This window comes from Sander vitreus, chromosome 10, assembly GCF_031162955.1.
Source record: "Sander vitreus isolate 19-12246 chromosome 10, sanVit1, whole genome shotgun sequence".
Classification (NCBI taxonomy): domain Eukaryota; kingdom Metazoa; phylum Chordata; class Actinopteri; order Perciformes; family Percidae; genus Sander; species Sander vitreus.
Window position 1 is genome coordinate 17,890,967 of NC_135864.1, and position 23,757 is coordinate 17,914,723.

General features: G+C 41.3%; 2 protein-coding genes and 5 pseudogenes across 2 annotated transcripts; all 7 read right to left on the reverse strand.

Annotated features, from left to right (window-relative positions):
* Positions 1–783: 783 nt before the first annotated feature.
* LOC144524919 (protocadherin alpha-2-like) lies at positions 784–3,327 on the reverse strand. Its single transcript, XM_078261433.1, has 2 exons — positions 903–3,327; positions 784–804 (listed from the first exon to the last, which is right to left on the reverse strand). Exons 1-2 carry the CDS (start codon positions 3,279–3,281, stop codon positions 784–786), a joined length of 2,400 nt encoding a protein of 799 aa, XP_078117559.1. The 5' UTR covers positions 3,282–3,327.
* Positions 3,328–3,999: 672 nt separating this feature from the next.
* On the reverse strand, positions 4,000–6,759 carry LOC144524920 (protocadherin alpha-5 pseudogene; annotated as a pseudogene).
* Positions 6,760–7,654: 895 nt separating this feature from the next.
* Positions 7,655–10,187, reverse strand: LOC144524921 (protocadherin alpha-2-like). Its single transcript, XM_078261434.1, has one exon. The coding sequence runs from the start codon at positions 10,067–10,069 to the stop codon at positions 7,655–7,657; it is 2,415 nt and encodes an 804-aa protein (XP_078117560.1). The 5' UTR covers positions 10,070–10,187.
* Positions 10,188–10,936: 749 nt separating this feature from the next.
* On the reverse strand, positions 10,937–13,516 carry LOC144524922 (protocadherin alpha-8 pseudogene; annotated as a pseudogene).
* A 513-nt stretch (positions 13,517–14,029) lies between these two features.
* On the reverse strand, positions 14,030–16,502 carry LOC144524923 (protocadherin alpha-8 pseudogene; annotated as a pseudogene).
* A 969-nt stretch (positions 16,503–17,471) lies between these two features.
* LOC144524924 (protocadherin alpha-3 pseudogene) lies at positions 17,472–20,062 on the reverse strand (annotated as a pseudogene).
* Positions 20,053–23,756, reverse strand: LOC144524925 (protocadherin alpha-3 pseudogene; annotated as a pseudogene).
* Between the last annotated feature and the right edge of the window lies 1 nt (position 23,757).

A 23,757-nucleotide genomic window follows, 5' to 3' on the forward strand; every position in this document is an offset into this window, starting at 1 on the left:
ATTTAATTTTTTCCCATCCAGGGAGGAGGAGTTTTGGACAAACAAACACATTCATGTGCATGGTCTCATGCGACATCATGTGGTGAATGATAGGTAAGCAAATACAAACCAGTGTATCATATAGTCATATATTTCAAATATTATGAATGACATAAATGGTGAGGTTTAAACATGTATATTAATATGTATAGTGACAACCCTCAATCTAAATACTGTCTAAACTAGCTATTGTATGAAGTACAAATAATACCACATATACAGATATAAAATAACTTCGAATATGTTTTCAAGTGTAATTTCCATACTCCAAACGTCACATGATTAGAGTAAATCATAAATTAAAGAAACCAGTTTGATTCAGCAGGACTTTCTTGAAACAACATATTGTCAGCACAAAGTCAAACACCACTGACAGCGCCTTTTCACTACATTCAATATCAGGAGGCATTGCAAATGTTTGATCACAGCAGAATGATACCAGCTATATACCGATGTTGCAAACTCAGCACCTTATCGATTGTTAAAAAGTATGTAAAGAACAGCTTAGATCGATGTAATCAATAATGACATGCTTTCAACAGTCAAAAAATCAACGGATTTTGCGGCTGAATAGTACAAAAACACAGTTCAGCACCACGGAGAGCACTTTTTAAATACTTGCATTAAACTAGTTTGATCGTCCTACTTTAACACACGAGCTGTCTACGTAAAAAATGATTGAAGCTAGGTATTTCGGCACGGACCATTTAAGATGGAGAACATATGGAAGACATTCTGAAAGGGCTACACATTATGGTCGAAATACTGTAAATGGTGAGCCTCATAAGCAGCAGGTGAATTGCATTATATTTTTTTATGATAGCATTGTTAAATTCTACAAGCATTGAGTACAGATGGCCTACCTTGTCTGTGCTGGGTAAAGTCTGAGTTCTGGTAAAAGTGTCTCCTCCGTTAATACTGATGAGCTCAGCATCTACAGGCGGAAACGGTGCGGGGAAAACCACTACGTCACTCTTCAGCGTGTCTGAGCTGAAACACACGTCATACTGCTGAGTAGATTTAGAGTAAGACCAGCTCCCGTCAGGGTGGGTGGTGATCATTGGGGCGCTGTACCTGCTGAAACTGCCGTCTGTCCTGTGGCATCTGACAGCTATTAAACTGATGAGACTCAGCAGAAAGATCACTGACACCGACACGATGGCGATCAGCAGATACAGGTTTAAATCAGAGAAGCTCTCCTCCTTTATGGGCACATGTCTGAACTGAGTCTGGATGTCAGCTGTGCTTTCAACCACCACCACATCAATAGACACAGTAGCTGACAGGGAGGGTTCTCCGTTATCAGAAACGAACACCACCAAGGGGTGAGTTTTCAGGTCATTGTCACTCATTCTCCTCTTAGTCCTGATTTCTCCGGTGCTGGTTCCGATCCGGAAGAGGTTGTTTCCTTTGGGCTCAGACAGGTGATAAGAAAGCAGAGCATTGTATCCAGAGTCTGCGTCTACAGCCCTGATCTTTGCCACAAAGTATCCCGCTTCAGCAGAATAGGGGATGCTCTCACTGTTGACGGAGCCGTGCTCAGAATAGGGAGCGAGAATTGTTGGATTATTGTCATTTTCATCCAGGATTAAAACGTTCACAGTCACGTTGCTGCTGAGCGGAGGAACACCAGAGTCTGTGGCCTGAACTTTAAACTGAAACGTTTTTAACTCCTCATAGTTAAAAGACTGCAGACTGACTATATCTCCAGTCTCTGAGTTGATGTTTACAACTGATGAAACAGGAATATTTTTTGGATAACTATCTAACAATTTGTAAGTCAGTTTTGCATTATTGTCCAAATCGGGATCAAAAGCATTTATTGTAGAAATTATGGAGCCTATTGCACTATTTTCTTTCACATGAACATTAATCACAGGCTCCATAAATCTAGGTGCATTATCATTGACATCAGAAACATGAACAGTAATGACCCTGATACTGGACAGAGGTGGACTCCCTTCATCTGTGGCTGTAATTGTGACATTGTAAAGAGAAGTGTTTTCTCTGTCCAGTAGTCCATCTACTACTAATGAATAGTCATTTTTGTAGTTGGACTTCAGTTTAAAGGGAACAGACCCAACTACCTTACAGTTAGTTACACCATTGTTTCCTCCATCTTTATCACTCACTGTAACCAAAGCAACTATTGTCCCCAGTTCTGCATCTTCTTTTACTGGTGTCATGAGTGACGTCACCGATATTTCTGGGGCATTGTCATTCACATCAATTATCTCTATCAACAGTTTAGCATGTGCACTACGAGGAGAGATGCCTTGATCCATTGCTTGGACTCTTACCTCGTAAGCAGACGTCTCTTCATAATCTAATGTGCCCTTCACAGTGATTTGTCCTGTTTCTGAATTTAGATCAAACATATTTGATGGATCAATATTTCCTCGTTTGATCAATGAATACATGATCTTACTGTTCATGCCCTCGTCTAAATCTGTTGCATTTAACATCATTATCACTGCTCCATGTGCAGTATTTTCAGATACACGTACTTTATACAGCGATTTGCTAAAAATTGGTATATTATCATTAACATCTAATACATTAACATGTATTTGTAATGACCCCGATCTAGGCGGTTTACCTCCATCTATAGCCGTCAAGAGAAGTGTGATCACCGGCTGTTTCTCTCGATCTAAAGCTTTCTGAAGTACTAACTCAGCAGACACACCGTGTTCTCCTCCGCTCTGCACATCTAGCGAGAAATATTCATTTTGGCTCAGCTTGTAAGTCTTCACTGAGTTGCTGCCTATGTCTGCGTCCACTGCTATTGGGAGAAGATATCGTTCTCCAGTTAAAGATGATTCTGAAATATTCAAAGAATGCGTTTTTTCAATAAAAGCAGGCGAATTATCGTTTATATCTAAAACATGAACCTCTACGCGTTGTGCAGTCATTGGATTGTTTAAAACGGCTTGTATTTTGATGGAGCATTTTACCACATTAGGACAAATCTCTTCTCTGTCTATCCTCTCGTCCACAAAGAGGTTCCCGGTCCGCAAATTCACGTCAAAATATTTCTTACTGTAACTCGAAACAATACGTAGATCCCTGGTCTCTAGTTCCTGTAAATTGAGGTTTAAATCCTTTGCAATATTCCCCACTACGGTGCCTTTGTTCACCTCCTCGGAAATCGAGTAGGATAACTGCGAAGCAGACCAGTCACAAAGACAAAGAAACACAACAATGCGAATCCAGACGTATTCCTTTTGTAGTCGAATATACATTGTTGATGCAACAAAAGAACTGAACCCTATCGATCATTTATCCTCAGATAAGTCCGTCCACAGAAATATAGTTGTGAGGGAAGCTCCTGCCCTTCTCGTCACAGCACCTTCCGCGGGTGTAATAATGGCCGATGACGATTTAATTTTTTCCCATCCAGGGAGGAGGAGTTTTGGACAAACAAACACATTCATGTGCCTGGTCTCATGCGACATCATGTGGTGAATGATAGGTAAGCAAATACAAACCAGTGTATCATATAGTCATATATTTCAAATATTATGAATGACATAAATGGTGAGGTTTAAACATGTATATTAATATGTATAGTGACAACCCTCAATCTAAATACTGTCTAAACTAGCTATTGTATGAAGTACAAATAATACCACATATACAGATATAAAATAACTTCGAATATGTTTTCGAGTGTAATTTCCATACTCCAAACGTCACATGATTAGAGTAAATCATAAATTAAAGAAACCAGTTTGATTCAGCAGGACTTTCTTGAAACAACATATTGTCAGCACAAAGTCAAACACCACTGACAGCGCCTTTTCACTACATTCAATATCAGGAGGCATTGCAAATGTTTGATCACAGCAGAATGATACCAGCTATATACCGATGTTGCAAACTCAGCACCTTATCGATTGTTAAAAAGTATGTAAAGAACAGCTTAGATCGATGTGATCAATAATGACATGCTTTCAACAGTCAAAAAATCTGCGGATATTGCAGCTGAATAGCACAAAAACACAGTTCAGCACCACGGAGAGCACTTTTTAAATACTTGCATTAAACTAGTTTGATCGTCCCATTTTAACACACGAGCTGTCTACGTAAAAAATGATTGAAGCTAGGTATTTCGGCACGGACCATTCATGTCATATGGAGAACATATGGAAGACATTCTGAAAGGGCTACACATTATGGTCGAAATACTGTAAATTGTGAGACTCATAAGCAGCAAATAAATTGCATTATATTTTTTTTATGATAGCATTGTTAAATTCTACAAGCACTGAGTACAGATGGCCTACCTTGTCTGTGTTAGGTAAAGTCTGAGTTCTGGTAAAAGTGTCTCCTCCGTTAATACTGATCAGCTCAGCATCTACAGGCGGAAACGGTGCGGGGAAAACCACTACGTCACTCTTCAGCGTGTCTGAGCTGAAACACACGTCATACTGCTGAGTAGATTTAGAGTAAGACCAGCTCCCGTCAGGGTGGGTGGTGATCATTGGGGCGCTGTACCTGCTGAAACTGCCGTCTGTCCTGTGGCATCTGACAGCTATTAAACTGATGAGACTCAGCAGAAAGATCACTGACACCGACACGATGGCGATCAGCAGATACAGGTTTAAATCAGAGAAGCTCTCCTCCTTTATGGGCACATGTCTGAACTGAGTCTGGATGTCAGCTGTGCTTTCAACCACCACCACATCAATAGACACAGTAGCTGACAGGGATGGTTCTCCGTTATCAGAAACCAACACCACTAAGGTGTGAGTTTTCAGGTCATTGTCACTCATTCTCCTCTTAGTCCTGATTTCTCCGGTGCTGGTTCCGATCCGGAAGAGGTTGTTTCCTTTGGGCTCAGACAGGTGATAAGAAAGCAGAGCATTGTATCCAGAGTCTGCGTCTACAGCCCTGATCTTTGCCACAAAGTATCCCGCTTCAGCAGAATAGGGGATGCTCTCACTGTTGACGGAGCCGTGCTCAGAATAGGGAGCGAGAATTGTTGGATTATTGTCATTTTCATCCAGGATTAAAACGTTCACAGTCACGTTACTGCTGAGCGGAGGAACACCAGAGTCTGTGGCCTGAACTTTAAACTGAAACGTTTTTAACTCCTCATAGTTAAAAGACTGCAGACTGACTATACCTCCAGTCTCTGAGTTGATGTTTACAACTGATGAAACAGGAATATTTTTTGGATAACTATCTAACAATTTGTAAGTCAGTTTTGCATTATTGTCCAAATCGGGATCAAAAGCATTTATTGTAGAAATGACGGAGCCTATTGCACTATTTTCTTTCACATAAACATTAATCACAGGCTCCATAAATCTAGGTGCATTATCATTGACATCAGAAACATGAACAGTAATGACCCTGATACTGGACAGAGGTGGACTCCCTTCATCTGTGGCTGTAATGGTGACATTGTAAAGAGAAGTGTTTTCTCTGTCCAGTGGTCCATCTGCTACTAATGAATAGTCATTTTTGTAGTTGGACTTCAGTTTAAAGGGAACAGACCCAACTACCTTACAGTTAGTTACACCATTGTTTCCTCCATCTTTATCACTCACTGTAACCAAAGCAACTATTGTCCCCAGTTCTGCATCTTCTTTTACTGGTGTCATGAGTGACGTCACCGATATTTCTGGGGCATTGTCATTCACATCAATTATCTCTATCAGCAGTTTAGCATGAGCACTACGAGGATAGGTGCCTTGATCCATTGCTTGGACTCTTACCTCGTAAGCAGGCTTCTCTTCATAATCTAATGTACCCTTCACAGTGATTTCTCCGGTTTCTGAATTTAGATCAAACATATTTGATGGATCTGTATTTCCTCGTTTGATAAAAGAATACAGGATCTTACTGTTCATACCCTCGTCTAAATCGGTTGCATTTAACTTTATTATCACTGTTCTTTGTGCGATATTTTCACGCACACGTATTTTGTAAAGCGATTTGCTGAAAATTGGTGTATTGTCATTCGCATCTATTACATTTACATTTATCTGCAATGTACCTGATCTAGCGGAGTTTCCTCCATCTACAGCGGTCAGAATAAGTTTAAGGACCGGCTGTTTCTCTCGATCTAAAGCTTTCTGAAGTACTAACTCAGCAGACACACCGTGTTCTCCTCCGCTCTGCACATCTAGCGAGAAATATTCATTTTGGCTCAGCTTGTAAGTCTTCACTGAGTTGCTGCCTATGTCTGCGTCCACTGCTATTGGGAGAAGATATCGTTCTCCCGGTGACATTGATTCGGAGATGTTTAACGAATAGGACTGTTCAATAAATTCTGGCGAGTTATCATTCATGTCTAAAACACTGACCTCGATGCGGTGTACATTCATTGGATTGCTTAAAACAGCCTGTATCCTCAGGGAGCATTGTGCAGTGTTTGGACAAATCTCTTCTCTGTCTATCCTCTCGTCAACAAAGAGGTTCCCGGTCCGCAAATTCACGTCAAAATATTTCTTACTGTAACTCGAAACAATACTTAGATCCCTGGTTTCTAGATATTGTACATTAAGGTGCAAATCCTTTGCGATATTCCCCACCACGGTGCCTTTGTTCGCCTCCTCGGAAATGGAGTAGGATAATTGCGAAGCAGACGAGTCACAAAGACACAACAGTGCAACAATATGAATCCAGGCATATTCCTCGTTTCCCATCGCTGTACAATAAAAACTGAATTCCGCTTATCATGTATTTCCCGTGTATACATCCGTCATGAACACAAATTCCCAGCAGCAGCAGCAGCCCTTCTCCCCACAGTACAATCCCGTGTCTCTCTAAACTGATGCCTGGCAAATGGCTGTTTTAGGTTTCCCGTGCAGGGAGGAGTTTTACACATATTGTAACAATCATATCTGTGGTCTCCAGCGACATCATGTGGTAAATGACAGATAAGTCAATGTAAGTAACAGCCCAATGATTTGCAGTATTATAAAATATGACTTATTAAAAGCGTTGGCACATACTGTTAATTGACTTCCGTGTTTGGAAACAAAATCAAAAGTATTTTTTTATAACATATAATCATGTCCGTTTTCAAATGTAAATCTATCAACTTAAGGCGCCATTCAAGGGTACAGCAAAGCTCCAGTGATGCAGTGTATATGCACAAAGTAAGCTAACTTATTTTTAGGGAACGTCGAGCAAAATGGAACTCTTTACGTAAAATAACCAATCAACTAATTAGCCAACGAATCCCTTAAATAATACAAGTGTATAATTTTATCGTAGATAGAGCGTCCAAATGTTGACTTTATGTAAGCACCACGGAGAGCGCTCTACACAAAGGCTGTAAACTGTATGGAGCCAGTGTACTACTGAGCTGTTTAGAGGCAACATTATCAAACAATCCTGTTTTCATAGACGCCATCTCAGGACATTAAAACATACAGACATGGGTATGGGTGCTCTGTCTTTGAGGTGTTACGAAGTCTGTAGCTGAATCCCATCCCTGATGGGAATTTCTATTCGTTAATTTATAAAACTACAATATGTGCTAACGTGAACATCGGAAATTGTATGTCAACTGGGGAGCTAATACTACTTTTATTACTTTGTTTTCAGGTTTTGCTGACCTGTGTATGCACAATTATCTCAGCAAAATATGTAAATCATGTCAATTGCAAACTGAAAGCGCTTCAGTGAAGAACCATACCTTGTCTGTGCTGGGTAAAGTCTGAGTTCTGGTAAAAGTGTCTCCTCCGTTAATACTGATGAGCTCAGCATCTACAGGCGGAAACGGTGCGGGGAAAACCACTACGTCACTCTTCATCGTGTCTGAGCTGAAACACACGTCATACTGCTGAGTAGATTTAGAGTAAGACCAGCTCCCGTCAGGGTGGGTGGTGATCATTGGGGCGCTGTACCTGCTGAAACTGCCGTCTGTCCTGTGGCATCTGACAGCTATTAAACTGATGAGACTCAGCAGAAAGATCACTGACACCGACACGATGGCGATCAGCAGATACAGGTTTAAATCAGAGAAGCTCTCCTCCTTTATGGGCACATGTCTGAACTGAGTCTGGATGTCAGCTGTGCTTTCAACCACCACCACATCAATAGACACAGTAGCTGACAGGGAGGGTTCTCCGTTATCAGAAACCAACACCACCAAGGGGTGAGTTTTCAGGTCATTGTCACTCATTCTCCTCTTAGTCCTGATTTCTCCGGTGCTGGTTCCGATCCGGAAGAGGTTGTTTCCTTTGGGCTCAGACAGGTGATAAGAAAGCAGAGCATTGTATCCAGAGTCTGCGTCTACAGCCCTGATCTTTGCCACAAAGTATCCCGCTTCAGCAGAATAGGGGATGCTCTCACTGTTAACGGAGCCGTGCTCAGAATAGGGCGCGAGAATTGTTGGATTATTGTCATTTTCATCCAGGATTAAAACGTTCACAGTCACGTTGCTGCTGAGCGGAGGAACACCAGAGTCTGTGGCCTGAACTTTAAACTGAAACGTTTTTAACTCCTCATAGTTAAAAGACTGCAGGCTGACTATATCTCCAGTCTCTGAGTTGATGTTTACAATTGTTGAAATTGGAAAACTTTTCGGATAAGTATCCATTAATGAATAAGTCAATTTAGCATTTTCATTTGTATCTGGATCCTGTGCAGTTGTTGTTGTAATAATATCTCCCACTTTACTATTCTCCTTAACGTAAATATTTATATTGCCTTCTGGGAAACGAGGCGCGTTGTCATTAATATCAGAAACTTGCACAGTAATTACAGCTGTGCTAGAAAGAGGTGGACTACCTTCGTCGATGGCAGTGATGGTAACATTGTACTGTGACACAAACTCTCTGTCAAGGAGACCGTCAACTATCAGAGAGTAATAGTTTTTGTAATTTGACGTTAATGTAAAAGGGACTGAGTCTTTAATTTGACAAGTGGTAAGGCCATTTTGCCCTCCATCTTTATCAGTCACAGTCACCAATGCAACAACTGTTCCAATTTCAGCACTTTCCTTTACTGGACTCATTAGTGAAGTTATAGAGATTTCTGGTGCATTGTCATTGACATCGACAACCTCCACCAGCACTTTAGAATAACCACTGCGAGGGGAACCGCCCTGGTCTGTTGCTTGTACTCGTAATTCATATGCATTGCTTTCTTCATAATCCAATTTATCCTTCACAGTGATTCCACCGCTTTCAGGACTAACAATGAATTTTTCAGGAGAGTCCACATTTCCTCTTCTCATTAAATGAAATCGAATGTCTGAATTTGACCCTTCGTCTGAATCAGTTGCATTTAGTTTCAATATTGTTGTACCTATGGGGGCATTTTCGCTGACTCTTACCTTATAAAGCGGCTTGCTAAACGAAGGCGTGTTATCATTAACATCTATCACATTTACAAAAATGTGCATAGTGCCAGACTTTGCAGGTTTCCCTCCGTCTACAGCGGTTAATGTTACTTTAATAGTGGTTTGTTTCTCTCGATCTAAAGCCTTCTGCAGCACTAACTCAGCGGACTCACTCTCTCCACCACTACTCACATCTATAGAGAAATGGTCGTTCGGAGTTAACTTGTAGGTTTTCACTGAATTACTGCCAGTGTCTGCATCCTGAGCTATTGGGAGCGGATATCTCTCTCCCGTCGAAGAAGACTCGGAGATATTAAACACATGGGTTTGCTCGAGGAATAATGGTGTATTATCATTGATGTCCACAATACTGACCTCAATGCGATACATATTCATAGGATGGCTCAATAGTCCCTCTATATTTAAGGTACACTTAGGTAGATTCGGACAAAGCTCTTCACGATCTATCCTGTCGTTAACAACCAAAGCTCCTGTTCTCAAATTAGCCTCGAAATAGTTCTTACTGTATCCCGATACAATTCGAAATCCCCGTTCCTCCAATTGTTGTGTATGAATGTTTAAATCCTTTGCGAGGTTCCCCACCACTGTGCCTTTGTCCACCTCCTCGAAAACAGAGTAGGAAATCTGAGCTGCAGACCAGTCAGATAAACAAAGAAGAATGGCGCACACCATCCATTCTGCCTCTCTATGCTGTTGACGAATCATCCTTTTGTTTAAATTAGAAATTAAGGCAAACAAACGTCATTCATCCACAAAAACGGGAAAATCTCCACAAGACAGCCAAAAATCTCTTCATTTATGGACCATCTTTAAAGACGAAGTGTTTGACTAATGCAGCCCCTACGAAACGCACGGGCTTGCTCATTTCACCGACATCGGAGGAGGAGTTTTTGTTCATTAATGAACACAATTGAATGTGTGGTCTCGGGCGACATCTTGCGTTCCTTTGATAGACCACAGTGGATTCTTTACTAACCGCACCTCACGAGTTAGTGTCTTTTCTTAAAGGATATAGCAGAAATGTATTAATGATCGGATTCCGTGAAGAATTATGTTTTGTTTGTTGCAAAAAATAGTAAGAACAGAGAAAAGGCAAGCAACTAGAGACTACATTAATCAGAATAATCATATAACTGTAAAGAGGGACTATAATATATTGTGGATTGTACATTGAACAGTGAATTAATTCAATTAATTAATGACTGATGATATATGGCTGTCCCTATAGCTCTTGCTGCTGAATATATTTAGTAATGAGCTTCCACCACTAAAAATAAGTTGTATGACAATATACCCTTCATTTTATTCCTCTATTTTAGCAGCTTATGGTATTTTTGTTGTGTATATCGATAATGATGAACTTCTAGGCCCGTATCATTCAAAATAGGATTATAGATACATTATAGGACCCACCGACAACCTATGGCACGTGTAATATCAGTTAGCCTTAAGTAGGCCATGAAGTTAAGCATGTCCTGAAGACTGTGGCACACGGAGCGATATCAGCACCAAGGAGAGCGTCTTGAGATAATAATTTGCTACCATCAATGATGAACGGAACCACATTTACCTTCACTTAAACCTTCTAAAGCTATATTTGAAAGACAACATTTCCACTGCTTCATAGTTTTCGCTGTTTATGGCTCTTACCTTGTCTGTGCTGGGTAAAGTCTGAGTTCTGGTAAAAGTGTCTCCTCCGTTAATACTGATGAGTTCAGCATCTACAGGCGGAAACGGTGCGGGGAAAACCACTACGTCACTCTTCATCGTGTCTGAGCTGAAACACACGTCATACTGCTGAGTAGATTTAGAGTAAGACCAGCTCCCGTCAGGGTGGGTGGTGATCATTGGGGCGCTGTACCTGCTGAAACTGCCGTCTGTCCTGTGGCATCTGACAGCTATTAAACTGATGAGACTCAGCAGGAAGATCACTGACACCGACACGATGGCGATCAGCAGATACAGGTTTAAATCAGAGAAGCTCTCCTCCTTTATGGGCACATGTCTGAACTGAGTCTGGATGTCAGCTGTGCTTTCAACCACCACCACATCAATAGACACAGTAGCTGACAGGGAGGGTTCTCCGTTATCAGAAACCAACACCACCAAGGGGTGAGTTTTCAGGTCATTGTCACTCATTCTCCTCTTAGTCCTGATTTCTCCGGTGCTGGTTCCGATCCGGAAGAGGTTGTTTCCTTTGGGCTCAGACAGGTGATAAGAAAGCAGAGCATTGTATCCAGAGTCTGCGTCTACAGCCCTGATCTTTGCCACAAAGTATCCCGCTTCAGCAGAATAGGGGATGCTCTCAATGTTAACGGAGCCGTGCTCAGAATACGGCGCCAGAATTGTTGGATTATTGTCATTTTCATCCAGGATTAAAACGTTCACAGTCACGTTGCTGCTGAGCGGAGGAACACCAGAGTCTGTGGCCTGAACTTTAAACTGAAACGTTTTTAACTCCTCATAGTTAAAAGACTGCAAGCTGACTATATCTCCAGTCTCTGAGTTGATGTTTACCATTGTAGACACGGAGACTGAGTTACTATTACTACCATAAAATGAATATCTGACCTGGCCATTCTTGTCAATGTCAGCATCAGATGCAGATACCGTTTTAATGATTACCCCAACGTTACTGTTTTCTTGCACGTACACATTAACCACGGGTTCTGAGAAACGAGGCGAGTTGTCATTTACATCAGAAACGTGAACAGTAATAACGCTGGTGTTGAAGAGAGGGGGACTCCCTTCATCGGTAGCTGATATGGTGACGTTGTAGTTGGAGGTAATTTCTCTGTCAAGAGCCCCGTCAACAACCAGAGAATAATAGTTTTTATAATTTGTCTCTAGTTTAAAGGGAACCTGATTTAAGATTTTACATCTCACTTCACCGTTTCTACCGCCATCACTGTCTAGAACGGATACAAGTGCAATAGCAGTACCCACTTCAGCGTCCTCCTTTACAGTATTTAACAATGACGTCACCGTGATCTCGGGAGCGTTGTCATTTACATCAATTACTTCTACCAGCACTTTACAGTGAGCAGACATCGGTGGCTGAGCTTTATCGTTGGCTTCTGAACGGATCTCGAACGCTGTATATTCCTCATAATCGACATTAGCTTTGAGCATTATCGCACCTGTTATGGGATCAATATGAAAAATCTCTAATATACGATCCTGCCCTTTACTTCTTAAGGAATACACTATCTCACCATTTATCCCCTCGTCTGCGTCGGTTGCATTTAGTGTAATCACAGTTGTCCCGATTGGCGTGTTTTCAAAAATACTAGTTTTGTATAAGGGACTACTAAACACTGGAGGATTATCATTTATGTCTAAAACGTGAATAATGACCTGTGATGTGCCAGATCTCGGTGGAGTCCCTCCATCTATAGCAGTCACAGTGAGATGTATCACAGGCTGTTTCTCTCTATCCAGCGTTTTCTGTAAAACTAACTCGGCATACACGCTTTCTCCTCCTTTGATCGTAGCGAGAGAAAAATATTCATTTGGTGTCAATTTAAACGCATTAACTGTATTCTTACCTACATCTGCATCGATAGCCTCCGACAAAGCGAATTTCATTCCAGGCAGAGTATTCTCTGCTATGTCTACAGTTTGAGACTTTTCCGTGAATAACGGGTCGTTGTCGTTGACATCTAGAATATTTATTTCTAAGCGATACAGCTTCAAAGGACTGTTTATCACAGCTTCTACACTGACTGTGCATTTTGGTGCTTTCGCACAGAGCTCCTCTCTGTCTATTCTCTCATTAACGTAGAGAACACCAGTCTTTACGTTTACCTCGAAATATTTTCTTTTTGATCCAGTAACAATCTGAAACATACGAGATTCCAAATCCTGAAGGCTGAGGTTTATATCCTTTGCGATATTTCCTACAGAAGTCCCCGGATTCAATTCCTCGAACACGGAATAAGAGAGCTGCCCAGACTCCGCTTCCCAGCAACACTCCAGTAGCACAAGCACCAGACATGAAACAATAGACGTCCTCATTGGTGCAGGCATAATTCCATGAGTTGATTTCAAAGCACATCAAATGCAAGGAAACCCCGTCACGAATTTTACAAGTATGAAAAAATACGGCTTTAGACTGCGTCAAATATAGATTGTACAGATGGATGAAACAAATCTTTTCTCTGCCGTTTCGCTGTCTCTCTCATTGTGACAAAGCCTGCAGAAGACAATCGTCATCTAAAACGAGGAGGAGCGTGAAACTACTACATAGGAACTCTCAATGTTACAGTCTATAGCGTCACCACGTGGGGATATGGCAAAATTGATATAATTTATATTGAAAAGCAGATGCTATTTCCAAGAGAGGCTAAATGTTTTCACAGGCTTTTTCTGTTGGTGAAAAGGCAACTCAAATGCCACCAAATCAAAACAATGTTAATACGGTTTATTGCATGTAATTTCAGTTTACAAAATGATGAAAGAATCGTAAAACATTCTACAATCTGGCACACCATGGGATCCAGGATATTCAAGTTCCCAACTTTTCAAAACCAAGTTAAGGTTTTCAAAATAAAAAAAACGAGCAGAAAGCCACACACTAAAGTTTTGTTTACAGTGTGACATAGAAATCCTTTCTTCCTGGATTTAATTGATCAATACTACCAGGAAAAAAAAACTAAAATTAAATCAGTTGCAAATTATTCTTACCTTGTCTGTGCTGGGTAAAGTCTGAGTTCTGGTAAAAGTGTCTCCTCCGTTAATACTGATGAGCTCAGCATCTACAGGCGGAAACGGTGCGGGGAAAACCACTACGTCACTCTTCAGCGTGTCTGAGCTGAAACACACGTCATACTGCTGAGTAGATTTAGAGTAAGACCAGCTCCCGTCAGGGTGGGTGGTGATCATTGGGGCGCTGTACCTGCTGAAACTGCCGTCTGTCCTGTGGCATCTGACAGCTATTAAACTGATGAGACTCAGCAGAAAGATCACTGACACCGACACGATGGCGATCAGCAGATACAGGTTTAAATCAGAGAAGCTCTCCTCCTTTATGGGCACATGTCTGAACTGAGTCTGGATGTCAGCTGTGCTTTCAACCACCACCACATCAATAGACACAGTAGCTGACAGGGAGGGTTCTCCGTTATCAGAAACCAACACCGCCAAGGGGTGAGTTTTCAGGTCATTGTCACTCATTCTCCTCTTAGTCCTGATTTCTCCGGTGCTGGTTCCGATCCGGAAGAGGTTGTTTCCTTTGGGCTCAGACAGGTGATAAGAAAGCAGAGCATTGTATCCAGAGTCTGCGTCTACAGCCCTGATCTTTGCCACAAAGTATCCAGCTTCAGCAGAATAGGGGATGCTCTCACTGTTGACGGAGCCGTGCTCAGAATACGGCGCCAGAATTGTTGGATTATTGTCATTTTCATCCAGGATTAAAACGTTCACAGTCACGTTGCTGCTGAGCGGAGGAACACCAGAGTCTGTGGCCTGAACTTTAAACTGAAACGTTTTTAACTCTTCGTAGTTAAAAGACTGCAGGCTGACTATATCTCCAGTCTCTGAGTTGATGTTTACCATTGAAGCTATCTGTGTGGTCTTTGGAGAACTGTTTATTAAGTGGTACGTCGCTTTGGCGTTTTCATTCAAATCTGAATCTAATGTCGCCAGTATATGAATTGTATTTCCAATCGGACTATTCTCTTTCACGTAAACATTAATCAGAGGTTCTAGAAATCGAGGAGGATTGTCATTGACATCAGAAACTTGAACAGTAATGACGCTTGTGCTCGACAGAGAGGGGGTTCCTTCATCTGCAGCTGTAATTGATACATTATACAGGGAAACACTTTCTCTGTCAAGAGGCCCGTCAACCAACAAAGAATAATAGTTTTTATAGTTGGATTTTAATTTAAATGGTACAGAACCTGTAATTTTACAGTTTGTCAAACCATTTTTACCTCCATCTTTATCAGTGATAGTCACCATAGCAACAGCTGTGCCTATTTCAGCGTCCTCTTTTACTGGACTCATGAGTGATGAAACCGAGATTTCTGGAGCATTGTCATTGACATCAATAACTTCGACTAAAACCTTGCTATGTGCACTGCGAGGAGGATTGCCTTTATCTCGTGCTTGAACACGAATCTCGTATGCTTGATTTTCCTCATAATCAATATTAGCTTTCACAGTAATTTCTCCAGTATCATCATTTAGGACAAATTTGTCGTCAGGGTTTAAACGTCCCCTTTCTGTGAAAGAGTATACAATTTGACCATTAACACTGTCATCTAAATCAGTAGCTGTCAGTTGTAATAACGTTGCGCCAATATTTGCATTTTCAACAACTTGGACCTTGTAAAGAGATTTACTGAACAAGGGTGAATTGTCGTTTACATCCAGTACATTAACTTGTATCTGTAAAGTCCCCGTTTTGGGAGGTTGTCCTCCATCTATCGCAGTTAGTATGAGTTCAATCACAGCCTGTTTTTCTCGATCCAATGCTTTCTGAAGCACTAACTCTGCGGACACACTCTGGTCACCAATGTTTTGTATATCCAAAGAGAAATGATCATTCGGATTCAATTTGTAAGTCTTAACCGAATTAGCACCTACATCTGCGTCATGAGCTATCGGCAGTGGATGCCTTTCTCCGACATATGAAGATTCAGACATATCTATTGTAGTTATTTCTTTCAGAAAATATGGAGCATTGTCATTAATATCATTTATAACAACTTCAATTCGATGTAGGCTGCGAGGGTTACTCAATATGGCCTCTATATTTAAAGAGCACTTTACCGTATTAGGACAAAGCTCCTCCCGATCTATCCTCTCGCTAACGAAGAGTACTCCAGATTCATGATTAATGTCAAAATACGTTTTTTTATATCCAGAGGTAATCTGAAGACCCGTGGAATGGAGTTGCTGCACATTGAGATTTAAATCCTTAGCGAGATTTCCCACCGCTGTCCCTTTGTCCACCTCCTCTGAAATTGAGTACGATATCTGAGCCACGGACCAGTCGCAGAGACAAAGCAGAGTGAAAAATAGACCCCCAATATTATCCCATTGTTCCCGATTAGCCATCGCAGTTGAGGCAAAAGCAATGAATCCTGGTTTCTTCTTTTTGGCCTGTCCCCGAAAAGTGAAAAATAGCTGTTTTTATGTATCCATTCTCGCTTAGAGTCCTCTCTCTTCAGGGTTTCACTCGTCTGTACGCTATTTTCACAAAGCACTGCCAGATGATGACGTTTTCTTTTCTTTCATAAATAGAGGAGGAGTTTCTAAATGGTGAATACAAGATTGTTGCCTAGTCTCTAGCGACATCCAGTGACTCTTTTGAATACAGAAATATGGCTCGGAGCATAGGGGGATATGCTTATTATAAGATACAGTAAACCGTATTCATTAATACAATTAATGGGTTGATATTCGATGACTTGAGCTCAACTGGCAGACTGCTCATAGAACAAAATGTATCTGTGAAATACGTAGTTTAGAACATTCGTTAACATGATATCTATTTATGTTGTCTGAATTCAATATCAGCACCACGGACAGCACCTCCACTGCATCTCTCAATACAGACAACAGAAGAAAGAGAATTGTTCAGCACCATGGGCAGCGGCCCAATGCCGTTTTAATGCAAATCGTGCCACTGCTCAAGTGTCTCCAAAGTACTGTAAAACTCAGTGAAAAGATACCAACTTTGTTGCACTTAATGTGTAATTCAATCATACAAACCATCCTCGACATCATTAAAACACACTGAATCACCTGCCAACTTTCTAATACCATCACGCGCCATTAAACCAGTTAAAATCAGGTTTTATCAGATGGACTACAAATAAGTGTCAGAGTTACGAGCCCAATTAAAATGCTTAACGATGATAGATAAGTTACAAGTGTAGCTGTTAATAGCTATATAGCTGTAATAGCTGTTAGTTAATATATTTGTAGATAAAGTCGAAAAATTATTTGAAAGAAATGTGGATGCTTTTGAAGGATTTTGAGCAAACTCAGGGCATGGCTATTATCAACATATTCATATATTTGTATCTAACAAAAGAAACGCACATAATGTTAACCCAAAGATTAAAAATATTCACTCCTTTTTAGATTAATGAAATTAGGCATGCCTTACCTTGTCTGTGTTAGGTAAAGTCTGAGTTCTGGTAAAAGTGTCTCCTCCATTAATACTGATCAGCTCAGCATCTACAGGCGGAAACGGCGCGGGGAAAACCACTACGTCACTCTTCAGCGTATCTGAGCTGAAACACACGTCATACTGCTGAGTAGATTTAGAGTAAGACCAGCTCCCGTCAGGGTGGGTGGTGATCATTGGGGCGCTGTACCTGCTGAAACTGCCGTCTGTCCTGTGGCATCTGACAGCTATTAAACTGATGAGACTCAGCAGAAAGATCACTGACACCGACACGATGGCGATCAGCAGATACAGGTTTAAATCAGAGAAGCTCTCCTCCTTTATGGGCACATGTCTGAACTGAGTCTGGATGTCAGCTGTGCTTTCAACCACCACCACATCAATAGACACAGTAGCTGACAGGGAGGGTTCTCCGTTATCAGAAACCAACACCACCAAGGGGTGAGTTTTCAGGTCATTGTCACTCATTCTCCTCTTAGTCCTGATTTCTCCGGTGCTGGTTCCGATCCGGAAGAGGTTGTTTCCTTTGGGCTCAGACAGGTGATAAGAAAGCAGAGCATTGTATCCAGAGTCTGCGTCTACAGCCCTGATCTTTGCTACAAAGTATCCCGCTTCAGCAGAATAGGGGATGCTCTCACTGTTGACGGAGCCGTGTTCAGAATAGGGCGCGAGAATTGTTGGATTATTGTCATTTTCATCCAGAATAAAAACGTTCACAGTCACGTTGCTGCTGAGCGGAGGAACACCAGAGTCTGTGGCTTGAACTTTAAACTGAAACGTTTTTAACTCCTCATAGTTAAAAGACTGCAGGCTGACTATATCTCCAGTCTCTGAGTTGATGTTTACCATTGTGGGGAGGGGCAGAGATTTACTATTACTGTCTAAAAAGGAGTAGCTAACCTGACCGTTGTTGCTGACGTCAGCATCAACTGCACTCACTGTTTTAATAACTCTTCCTACTTTGCTGTTTTCTTTCACATAAATGTTTATTTCATGTTCTGGGAAACATGGGACATTGTCATTAACATCAGAAACATAAACAGTTATAACACTGATGTTCGAAAGAGAAGGACTCCCTTCATCGGCAGCTGAAATTGTTACATTGTACTGAGGGGTTACCTCTCTGTCTAAATGTCCGTCAACCACTAACGAGTAATAGTTTTTGTAATTTGTCTCCAATTTGAACGGGACCGTATTTAAGATCTCACATTTCACTTCACCGTTGGTACCACTGTCTCTATCTAGAACGGATACAAGTGCAATGGCAGTACCTACATCAGCGTCCTCGTTCACTGTGTTAAGCAGTGACGTCACAGTGATGTCAGGAGCGTTGTCATTTACATCAATTACTTCTACCAGCACTTTACTATGAGCAGACAGAGGAGGCTGGGCTTTGTCCCTTGCCTCTGCTCGGATCTCAAAAGCTTTTCTTTCCTCATAATCGATTTTGCCTTTTACTGAAATGATCCCCGTTTCAGGGTCAATTTTGAAAATATCCAGAATATGGTCCTGATCCTTACTACGAAGAGAATATACAATTTCACCGTTCGTGCCTTCATCTTCGTCAGTCGCATTTAAGGTGAAGATCGCTGTACCAATCGGGATATTTTCAAACGTTTTAACTTTATAAAGAGTGCTGCTGAACATTGGTGCGTTATCATTAATATCTAGTACATTTATTTCAATTTCTGATGTGCCTGAATTTGGTGGAGTTCCCCCGTCTACCGCAGTTAACATGAGCTGTATATGTGGCTGTTTCTCACGGTCTAGGGCTTTCTGCAGCACTAACTCTGGAGATATGCTCTCCCTCTTTTGTGTGTAGCAAGATTGAAGTATTCGTTTGGACTGAGCTTATACGCACTAACACCGTTTTTACCCACATCAGCATCGCTTGCCTCCGATAACGCGAATCTAAATCCAGGCAAGGTGTTCTCTGCAATGTCCAGTATTTGTGATTTGGTGTTAAAAGACGGAGAATGGTCATTCACATCTTTAATTTCTATCTCTACGCGGTAAAGCTTTAATGGGTTGTTTATAACTGCCTCTACGCTAACAGTGCATTTGGGTTCATCTGCACAAAGCTCCTCTCGGTCAATCCTCTCATTGACATACAGAAATCCGGTCTTTAGATTTACCTCGAAGTATTTCTTCTTAGATCCTGGAACAACCTGAAACAAACGGGACTCCAAGTCCTGCACATTGAGGTTTAGATCCTTGGCGATGTTTCCGACATTAGTCCCCGGTTTTACCTCCTCTGAGACAGAGTATGAGAGCTGCACAGACGCCGCTTCCCAGAAACAATCCAACAGCACCAGCACCAGATATGTAACAATAGACCTCCTGCTACTCGGAGAAGGCATCATTCCGCCGAAAAAAAAAACAAAGCATATATCCACAATGGAGTTTTTACCGTGGACTGATGAGACGTGACAATATTTTAGCCAACACTATTTCGATGTTTTTATTCTTAAAGACGGAGACTCCATTATGCCCTCCCTTCTCTCACCGTGTCTCTTTGTGATGAAAATCCACAGTCATTCCGTTTTTACTCTGGGAGGAGCCTCGGCATTTCTGTGTTACGGTCTATAGCGTCACTGTGTGGTAACTTTGATAAACAGCACACGTTATAAACAACTATAAAATGCCCCTCCTCTCTCACAAACGCTGGACAACCACTTAATTACAAACGGCACATTAAGTTATTGTAAGGATTTGGATATATTAAAAAAGACGCAATGTGTTTCGAAGTACATGGGCAGTCTTACACTTTCAGTAGCACCATTGAATTCAGATTTACAATCCTTGTGGTAAACAATTTGCTGTGACATTGATTTATTAAATTATGGAAGTTTCAAATACTTTCAACGGATATTCAACGAAGACATTAAGGCTGCACGTCTGACAACAGTCAAACATATGCTATATTTAAACTTAAAATAGAGGAATTTACGTTTTTAGGACATAACTCAATAAATGATTTTTTTGTTGCATTATAATAGGCGACCTATTTGTATTGGCAGTAGAAAACCTGAAGTTATATATGAAAGTAAGGGATTCCAATTTCTGTCGGAACAGGTATGACAAATGATTTGCAAGTCACTCTTTAACAAATATTTTATAAAAAAACATGAAAAAAAACAAACATGTCAAACAAGCACTGACTTGACATATTTTGAGTGAATAGTCATGGGCTGACATTTTGTTGACAAGGCACTGGAAATTGTAACAGGAAAATAAGTTATTGCAAAGATCCAGATGACGGTTAGAGAATAAGATAAAATCATGTATTTAGTACCGCTTTCTTAACATTAACATGTACACCTGCAAATATACTGCACAATTGAACATGGCTATATTTATATGCAGTATATTTTCCATAGGCCATGGGGATTGCAGGCAGAACATATTCAGAAATGTGTGTTCAGCACCACGGACAGCAGCATACAATTTTAAATGCAGAGTTAGCAGCCAAAAAAGGGGGGGAATTCAACAACATCTGAAGAGCAGGCCTAGATCAACATAACACTACAACCTCAATGACTTTTATATTAACTCTAACTCTGAATAAATTCCAATAAAAGCTTCTTGTTGCACAAAGCCCTTAATTATTGTAACAAGTATAATTTCACCGTTGAATATCAACATAAATGAAGGGCAATAATAAGACGTAGTTAATGCCAATGTTCTTACCTTGTCTGTGTTAGGTAAAGTCTGAGTTCTGGTAAAAGTGTCTCCTCCGTTAATACTGATAAGCTCAGCATCTACAGGCGGAAACGGTGCGGGGGAAAACCACTACGTCACTTTTCAGCGTGTCTGAGCTGAAACACACGTCATACTGCTGAGTAGATTTAGAGTAAGACCAGCTCCCGTCAGGGTGGGTGGTGATCATTGGGGCGCTGTACCTGCTGAAACTGCCGTCTGTCCTGTGGCATCTGACAGCTATTAAACTGATGAGACTCAGCAGAAAGATCACTGACACCGACACGATGGCGATCAGCAGATACAGGTTTAAATCAGAGAAGCTCTCCTCCTTTATGGGCACATGTCTGAACTGAGTCTGGATGTCAGCTGTGCTTTCAACCACCACCACATCAATAGACACAGTAGCTGACAGGGAGGGTTCTCCGTTATCAGAAACCAACACCACCAAGGGGTGAGTTTTCAGGTCATTGTCACTCATTCTCCTCTTAGTCCTGATTTCTCCGGTGCTGGTTCCGATCCGGAAGAGGTTGTTTCCTTTGGGCTCAGACAGGTGATAAGAAAGCAGAGCATTGTATCCAGAGTCTGCGTCTACAGCCCTGATCTTTGCTACAAAGTATCCCGCTTCAGCAGAATAGGGGATGCTCTCACTGTTGACGGAGCCGTGTTCAGAATAGGGAGCGAGAATTGTTGGATTATTGTCATTTTCATCCAGAATAAAAACGTTCACAGTCACGTTGCTGCTGAGCGGAGGAACACCAGAGTCTGTGGCCTGAACTTTAAACTGAAACGTGTTTAACTCCTCATAGTTAAAAGACTGCAGGCTGACTATATCTCCAGTCTCTGAGTTGATGTTTACCATTGTGGGGAGGGGCAGAGATTTACTATTACTGTCTAAAAAAGGAGTAGCTAACCTGACCGTTGTTGCTGACGTCAGCATCAATTGCACTCACTGTTTTAATAACTCTTCCTACTTTGCTGTTTTCTTTCACATAAATGTTTATTTCATGTTCTGGGAAACATGGGACATTGTCATTAACATCAGAAACATAAACAGTTATAACACTGATGTTCGAAAGAGAAGGACTCCCTTCATCGGCAGCTGAAATTGTTACATTGTACTGAGGGGTTACTCTCTGTCTAAATGTCCGTCAACCACTAACGAGTAATAGTTTTTGTAATTTGTCTCCAATTTGAACGGGACCGTATTTAAGATCTCACATTTCACTTCACCGTTGGTACCACTGTCTCTATCTAGAACGGATACAAGTGCAATGGCAGTACCTACATCAGCGTCCTCGTTCACTGTGTTAAGCAGTGACGTCACAGTGATGTCAGGAGCGTTGTCATTTACATCAATTACTTCTACCAGCACTTTACTATGAGCAGACAGAGGAGGTTGGCCTTTGTCCCTTGCCTCTGCTCGGATCTCAAAAGCTTTTCTTTCCTCATAATCGATTTTGCCTTTTACTGAAATGATCCCCGTTTCAGGGTCAATTTTGAAAATATCCAGAATATGGTCCTGATCCTTACTACGAAGAGAATATACAATTTCACCGTTCGTGCCTTCATCTTCGTCAGTCGCATTTAAGGTGAAGATCGCTGTACCAATCGGGATATTTTCAAACGTTTTAACTTTATAAAGAGTGCTGCTGAACATTGGTGCGTTATCATTAGTATCTAGTACATTTATTTCAATTTCTGATGTGCCTGAATTTGGTGGAGTTCCCCCGTCTACCGCAGTTAACATGAGCTGTATATATTGCTGTTTCTCACGGTCTAGAGCTTTCTGCAGCACTAACTCTGGAGATATGCTCTCCCCTCTTTTGTGTGTAGCAAGATTGAAGTATTCGTTTGGACTGAGCTTATACGCACTAACACCGTTTTTACCCACATCAGCATCGCTTGCCTCCGATAACGCGAATCTAAATCCAGGCAAGGTGTTCTCTGCAATGTCCAGTATTTGTGATTTGGTGTTAAAAGACGGAGAATGGTCATTCACATCTTTAATTTCTATCTCTACGCGGTAAAGCTTTAATGGGTTGTTTATAACTGCCTCTACGCTAACAGCGCATTTGGGTTCATCTGCACAAAGCTCCTCTCGGTCAATCCTCTCATTGACATACAGAAATCCGGTCTTTAGATTTACCTCGAAGTATTTCTTCTTAGATCCTGGAACAACCTGAAACAAACGGGACTCCAAGTCCTGCACATTGAGGTTTAGATCCTTGGCGATGTTTCCGACATTAGTCCCCGGTTTTACCTCCTCTGAGACAGAGTATGAGAGCTGCACAGACGCCGCTTCCCAGAAACAATCCAACAGCACCAGCACCAGATATGTAACAATAGACCTCCTGCTACTCGGAGAAGGCATCATTCCGCCGAAAAAAAAAACAAAGCATATATCCACAATGGAGTTTTTACCGTGGACTGATGAGACGTGACAATATTTTAGCCAACACTATTTCGATGTTTTTATTCTTAAAGACGGAGACTCCATTATGCCCTCCCTTCTCTCACCGTGTCTCTTTGTGATGAAAATCCACAGTCA

Bases quoted from the DNA above. Each gene is read 5' to 3' on its own strand.
- LOC144524919 (XM_078261433.1), bottom strand. From the start codon at position 3,281: ATGTATATTCGACTACAAAAGGAATACGTCTGGATTCGCATTGTTGTG. The intron at 805-902 runs GTAGGCCATCTG...CACCATTTACAG, and splicing joins CTTTACCCAGCACAGACAAG to TATTTCGACCATAATGTGTA.
- LOC144524921 (XM_078261434.1), bottom strand. From the start codon at position 10,069: ATGATTCGTCAACAGCATAGAGAGGCAGAATGGATGGTGTGCGCCATT.